Source organism: Danio aesculapii, chromosome 1, assembly GCF_903798145.1.
Source record: "Danio aesculapii chromosome 1, fDanAes4.1, whole genome shotgun sequence".
NCBI lineage: Eukaryota > Metazoa > Chordata > Actinopteri > Cypriniformes > Danionidae > Danio > Danio aesculapii.
The window spans coordinates 44,341,598-44,349,127 of record NC_079435.1 but is presented as its reverse complement, the minus strand read 5'-3'; the positions used below and the strand labels follow the sequence as shown (position 1 = coordinate 44,349,127).

General features: G+C 37.0%; 1 protein-coding gene across 1 annotated transcript in view; it reads left to right on the top strand.

The window, feature by feature from the left end:
- The window catches only part of pcm1 (pericentriolar material 1), a 33,674-nt gene extending 26,171 nt beyond the window's left edge, over positions 1-7,503 (top strand). The window contains 7 exon segments of the mRNA XM_056460961.1: positions 616-736; positions 3,032-3,183; positions 3,267-3,336; positions 3,447-3,637; positions 3,731-3,823; positions 4,042-4,165; positions 6,775-7,503. Coding sequence (XP_056316936.1) covers positions 616-736; positions 3,032-3,183; positions 3,267-3,336; positions 3,447-3,637; positions 3,731-3,823; positions 4,042-4,165; positions 6,775-6,800 — 777 coding nt within the window. The 3' untranslated portion in view covers positions 6,801-7,503.
- Positions 7,504-7,530: the final 27 nt, after the last annotated feature.

Here is a 7,530-nt window from a genome sequence, read left to right as displayed (position 1 = left end):
CAGGTATTGCTAGGTGAAGGCCATGAAAGCCATGACGCCAAAATGGAAAGATGTATGCACATCACGGTCATTCCGCTTTTACTGAGTCTTTTGGTTTTGGTAACATACAGCCACTACTGCAAAAATATTTAAACTTTCAGAACATAATGCGATGTCTGCAGAAGCAGTTTTTGGAGGAGACAAGCAGACATTATCACTGTGTTTGCAATGGGTCGACTTTAGAGTAACGTTAGGTGACACACAGGCATACACACATGAATGAACGTTATGAAAACTAAGTTTGTTGTACAGTTGGTGGGTCACTACTGTTAGTTGGTATTATTGCATTCATATCAGAAGTGAACCGGACCAGGGTTTGTGTAAACTGTACCCCAGACCACCTCTTTCAAGTGGACTCAGTTCATGAGTGCACACCCAAGTTCAGAAGACAACATTCACACTAGCTATACATACCGAACTTTGACGTTAAACAAACCTGGTCCAAAAGTGCTAGTGTGAAAGCACCCTCAGTTTGAAGTGACAATAAATAAAAGACAGGAGCAAAAACCCAATTGTTTATGGTTTTTTGTTGTTGCAAATCTGAATGTTAAGAAAGGGTTTTCTTTCCCCATTCAGGATCAGGATGAGACCGAGCGGCAAGAGATGCCTCATGAGAGAGAAGAGGAGAAGGAGAAAGAAGCACAGAGCAGTGAAGCATCTGAGGTGGAAGAGGAAGAAGGACTGCCACTTTCTATAAGTGAGTTCTAGTATGGCATAGTAGTTAATGTGCTGACATATAGCGAAATAGTGTTGCGGCGTCTCAATTTTAAGTCTGTAAAAACAGTAGAATAATTACCATTTTACCACCATATGAAAAAAAAAAAATTGCATTTTAAAATTTAACAAAATAGATGAGCAGAATTTTCAACTGCCAGTTTTGATGCTTAAGAAATTAGTTCAAATAAATGTATCAATCTGCTTTATTGACCCTGTGCTGCAATGCAGAAGTAAGCTTTTTTTAGAACGTCTGATTATTTGCCTGTGGGGAAATGACTTAATAAAAAACGGCAGAAAATCTAACTACTTGCTGTTCAATCAGTTTAGTTTGATAAAAATAAAAATGTCATAAGAAAATGCAAGTTTGCACCATATAAGACCTGGGTAGGTAGGTCTGCACGATTCTGGCAAAAAGGTGAATCACGATTTTTTTTGCTTAAATCGAGATCACGATTTTCTCTCGATTCTGTATATGTAAAATAAAGGTTAACATGATTAGCCTATTATTATTGTTAATTCTCAAACATATGGTAAACAATAATAATATTAGGCCTATGTGTAGCTTTACTGTTCCTTAAAATGCTAAATTTTGTACAGTGATTATGGTGGACTTGAACAGACTTTCAATATGTCCTGTTTGTTTATTCACAGTAAAATGATGACATCAGAATAGAACTCTTCATAATTCTAAAGTAGATTTATTATATTTAAGACATGTGCTTGTCATCTGTCATTAACAGCATTATTAGACCATTTGTTTTCACTGGTAAAATTAGAATTTTGTCATCCAGATTCCTTCTTGCATTATATTCAACATTATAAGCTAGGGTTGTTATACTGACACAGTAAACATTTATTTTCATGCACAACACTACGTGTTCGCTATGAAAAAACATATCAAATGCTTGTCGTAATCATAACCGTAAAATGCGTTATGATCATTTAAATGATGTGCGCACAGGTTTCACTTTCAATTTCCGAGTTCGGCTCATTGCTGCTGTCACTGTGAGAAAAAACACATACATGCAAATCAAACCACCCGCACGGCCCTCAAACGATTGCTCTGTGCAACAAACTGAACGTTATTTACAACTTTATTACCTGTTACTCACAGCCTATGCAGGTTCTGTTCACTAAAGTAGGCGTCATGCGTTCACGGTAGTAAGCAAACAGCTTGCGGTCAGCTCACGTGTGATTTTGCGGCCGTGAATACATCATTACATGAAGACAGAAATGACATTTTTGGGTGAATTATACCTTATAAATACAGTACTTTTAACCCCATTTGAAGGTGTCAATGTTGCTGTGAAGACTTGTGCGACTGCCTTGCTTCTCTCCTGACCTTGAAAATATAATTGGCTGAATCGTAGAAAAGCTGAATTAAGATTGTGTGTAGGGTCGAATCGAGATCGTGTTCTTTTTTTCGATCATTAATCATGGGTAGGGGTACACCAGCTGATCGTAATTTCTTGCTTAAACTGGAAGTTAAAGTCCACACTTGGGGCTTAGTAACTACTAGCTAGTAGTTTGTAACTAAATTTGTTCTTACTTCGGTTGCTCCACATGTTATTAAGGCAAACCGTAGTTAGTAGGTCGTAAGCTCTCCATAAAGTCATGCGTAGTCACATTGAATGACGTAATATCCAATAAGAAGCATTTAAATCGTTAAACTGCTTTCAAATTCTGCAACTAATGCGTCTAAATATAACTGTCCTATGAAAATTAAATTATAAGTTACATTTTTTTATAGTACATTAAGGCTGCCGTACATATTTATTTGGAATGTAGCGTTCAGTGGTGCAACACAAAAATATTTAGTAATGTGCAAGTTGTAACTTAGTGTCCCTTTAAGTCACAACTAGGCTACGTTTTAACTTGTGCACTGCTGGTGCAACTGGCCCTGAAGTCTCCAGCAAAGGATCCAATGTCTGCACCCGCTTGTATTTGACCAAATAAATAGTTTGAATAGAAAGTTGAAATATCATACAACATGCAGTGCGTTTTGATTACTCTTGTTTCTCTCAACAACAACAAAAAAAAAATCAGTATCTGTAAAAGTCATATTTATAATGTAAATGAATTTTACAATGTTCTTTCTTTCAGATGGTGTCTCTGAAACCCCATTTATTACACTTCACTTTCTGCCTATTCACCAATACCTGTGGATTGTTTGCTTGATTTTGTCAGTCTTATCAAGTGCAGGTTAAAACCACTGCGTAATGTGTTTGACTTTGATAAGAATCTGTTTGACGTGTGTGTATGCTCTTTTCTTCAGGCCTGTCTAAAGCAGAGACACAGGCTCTATGCAACTACGGCAGTGGAGAAGATGAAAATGAAGTGGAAGAGATGGAGGAGTTTGAGGCTGTACCTGTAGAGGTGCAAACATCATTACAAGCCAGCATGGACAACACTAGTGAACACAGAGAGGTGCTTTTAGCATGTACAGTAGATAGTAAACAAGCTGACACAGCTCAGAAATATACACTAATAATAACCTGTTGTTCATCCAGAGCTCTGCCTTACAAAATGAAACCCCACAGGAAACCAAATCAGACCAAGACAGCTCGGAAAGTAGTCAGTGTATGCTTTTTTTTTTTGTAATATTACGCTTTTTATATTTATTGAGGTTTATTACACCCCTTACAATTTATCACACTCCTTTTCCACATTTTCCCCCCAATTTCAAACAGTAAATAGTGAACCGTCTGATCCCAAAGTCATTGTCCAGCCTGAAGAAGAGACTGGAGAAGAGGAAAAATCTGCTTCGGGAGATGAAGGGGAGGAAAAGGAGGACTGCACTTCTGCTCCAGCCCAGGAAACTCCTCAGAGCTCTGATTCAGCTAGTCCTGATACAGACTCTCCAGTCATGATCAACACTGATGTACGACACTGGTCTCACACAGCATCCTTAAAGTATTTATCTGAAGATTAAAAGGTGTTGAGCTCCTATTGTTTATATATTTTTAAATGACAGGAAGCTGGATCTGGAAATACCAGTCAGAGATCGGATGAGGAAGATTTTGTGAAGGTGGAGGATCTTCCTCTTCAGATGTCTGTTCTGTGTGAGGTAAGCGCTTTGGTGGTCTCGCTGTTTTTGTTTGTTGTTTTTTAGTGACTTCACTAATTTGTTTTAATTTTCTATATTCATTTTACATTTTTATATTTATTTGCTGCTGAATATCAGTCACCACCAGTGCTGAAGATTTGCATGTCTTTACTCTATAACATGTACAAGTAAGCATTAATTTGGTATTAAACATGTTCTTTGCTTTGTAATCTGTACAGGAAGAGCTCTGTAAGAGGATCTCAGACGAGCAGCAAAATAATAACTTAACAGCTGAAATTCTCAATGGAAATACAAGCGAGCTTACGGGATTGGTGGGAAATGCTCAAGCACTCAAAGAGCCTGGTAAATATAACAACAAGTCATAAGTGATCATTATTACTGGTATTAGGTTGTAAATGATTAACTGCTGACATTTGACTAAAACCATGGTAAAATGGCTTGAAGTACAGTGGTAAAATGTTTGAATATGCCTAAAAACAGTTTTTGGAATACAAACCGAATGATTTTTTTTTTTTAAAGGGTGTCTTCAATAGTCAAAGTAATATTAAACAGGATAAGTAAATGGGACGGCAAGTAATGTTAAACGGGATACATTATAATGTGTAGGAAAGGGAATTTTCACACTAGCACATCCAGATTTGTTTGACTGCGTTTAGATTGTTTGAATAATGCAAACACTGTTTTTAGAATTCAGGCTGTGCGCAGTGAGAATTTCTTCCTTGTTTTCGGTCAAGTTCAGCAGAAATTGTAATCTACTCAACACCTTTGAATAGGGCTGCACAATATATAGTTTTAGCATCAATATTGCAATGTGTGAATCTGCAATAGTCACTTCGCAGGATCTGCAATTAAAGTTATGATTATAATTAAGCAGAAAATAGTTCAGAACGTGTAATTTGTGAATTCGTAATCTAATTTTATTTGGGGTTTTTTTTAAGGCCTGCGACTGTAAGATTTCAAGTGAATAGAATCCATTTGGGCAGAAGAAATTAGTCTGTCGCTTTAACAATGCTAAATTGTTTAATTATTTATTACAGTAAAAACAATGCAGTGTTTTTTTGGTACATTTGATTATCCAACTGAAAACCATAAAGTCTGGTTTCTGTTCTGTTGTTAATGTATTTTGTATGTTTTATGCAGATGCACTCCTCCACAAATGATTTAAATCAATATAAAATTAGGAATTCTTTAGGGTCATCTGGTGAAATCATATCGCAATATATATATAAAAACAAAATTTTGCAATGTCAGTTTTTTTCAATATTGTGCAGCCCTACCCTTTGAACGATTTAGGTGTAAATATGTACCTTTAATATTGTTGTGCAGTCATAAGGAAACATGCATGCCAAAAATATGTTGTTGGTCGAACTTGGTTTGAGACCTAGGGTGCGTTACAGAAACTAACTTTAAAATCTTATCTGTTTGGTAACCAATTTCACTTAGCACCTCATTTTAGTACAGAACAGCATTTCCTAAGTGTTATCTTAACTACAGACAAGAGTGTAGTAATACAGACAAATCCTAACTTGACCAAAAAATAAAATCCTAAAAACTGTCTTAATTTTAAGGCCAACTCGACAGCTGTCTAAACTTCAAAATAACTTGAAAGGTAATGTGAAGAAACACTTATATTTGTGCAGTCCAGCAATGGCAGTATATTTACTGATGATTCAAAATTAAGAACGAAGATGTTTAATAGTAGACAGACTCTTGGACACTTATGCCGAGTTCAGATTGCATGATTTTAGCCCAGATTTTTGACTCGCCGACAGGTTTTAAGAACTTACTGCACCGATTTGCCTGTGATTTCAGGCATTCGTCAGCAACAATCACACAGTGTGAACTATCAAAGATGCCATTTGAGAGAATGGCCGATGAGTCGCCGACACCCGTGAGATATTTGGCATCCTAAATATCTAGACTTGTCGACGATTCAAAATCATGTTGTGTGAAATGTGTTCTGATTGAAAATAACATTGGCTATCACCTACAGCCAATGAGAGAGCAGCTAGAATGGGTATTTGCAGGCCAGCGGGAGTGAGCGATTATTTTTAGTCTATTTGTACCCAAGAAATGGAGGAAAAATGAGTGGAAATTTGACAGGAGCACCTGTGTCTGTTTAACTTGTCTACTGAGAAATACCACAACCGGCTCTAAAAAGGAAAAAGTTGAGAAGAAATTGCTAATTCCCTTTAAAAGGTGAGCCAGGTGAGCAAAATAAGTACATTTTCTACCTCACTAAAGGCTTCTTTCTCATTATATAGTCAATAACAAAATATGTACAACGAGACCTCGTGTTGTTTTCATGTCACGGCTTCTTGCGTGTGTTTGGTAGTGAGAGATGTAGTTTTCGGACTGAGACAAAGTTGTCGGCGATACTTCCTATTGTAAAGTCACGCAGTGTGTCTGCGATCCATCTTGCAGTATAAACAAAGCAGCGACAAAACGCTAGCCCAGATTCTCATGCAGTGTGAAAACATCTGTGACAGGACTACTTTGAAAATCGTGCAGTCTGAACTCGACATTAAGATCTTCGTTTTTATGACCAAACACTTATTATTAATTATTACAGAGAACAACAAAGCGTCACAGAGCATTAGCAGTTGTAGTGCAAGTAACTAATGCCTTCAATTTGTTTTAGTTTTGTCATTTCCCCTGGATTTGATTATCCATTTTATGTGTTAACTTATTAGAAGCTTGCACAGTGTTGATTGCCTGGTAACAGACCTGTGAGAGGATTGTCAAACTTAACTTTAGATTCCTAACTATAGATGAAATAAGAATCCCAAATTAAGATTTCCTTCCGTAATACAAATATGCACAAGTAAAGATCTAAGATAAGAAACTTTCTGCCATATGCCCCCAGGCCATCAAACTGAGAGTGAAAGCACATTTAGTTTAGTTACACATTTAGGTATTGAAATCATGATCGTTTTTTCTCTTGATTGCAGAAACCATTGGAGCCCAGAGTGCATGAGAATGATCTTTGTCTTACACTACGGTCCATCATTCATGCAGCATTACTGTTTAATGAGCTTAATACCCTAAGAATCCTTGGAAACAACAGCTAAGCGAATCAGCCTGTCAGCATGTGTGATCTAACAGTTTAAGAGGCGGCTAAGAAGTCTCTCTACACTTGTAAGTAGTTTTATTGAGAATGTAGATGATGTTTTGAAGCGGGCTCTTGTCTGTCTTTTAAGCGGTTCTGTAGTCTGTAAGTGCATTTTTCTGTGTTTCTCTTTGTTGAGCTTCTTCAACGGCCGCGGTTTAAGGGATGCAGAACATTTGTGTGTTCCTATGTTTGGCATGGTTAGGCTTTTGTTTTTGCATTTCTCCTGTGATTTTTGCCTATGAAATACAACAAAGACAATACACCTTTTGTTCCTCTGGTTCAGGACAAGATTGAGCACATTTGGCGGAAATGAAAATAACCCTATTTAAATATATCTGACTTGACCCAGACTGCACATTGAAAACCCTTAGGGATACAGCAGAGTCACATATTAGCACTGATGCGTTGTCCTGTCCTTTCTTATTGCACTCTTTTAAATGTTCTCTTGCTTTTATTTGGATCTTTTTTAAGGCATGTTGGCCAATGCTTGGGTTCTCACCCCATTTCACCTCGTGTAATTCTCCAATGTTTAGATTGAGATTTAAAAGGAATAAAACATTGATTTTTACCATTTTCCTGCAGTTGTTTTTCCCCC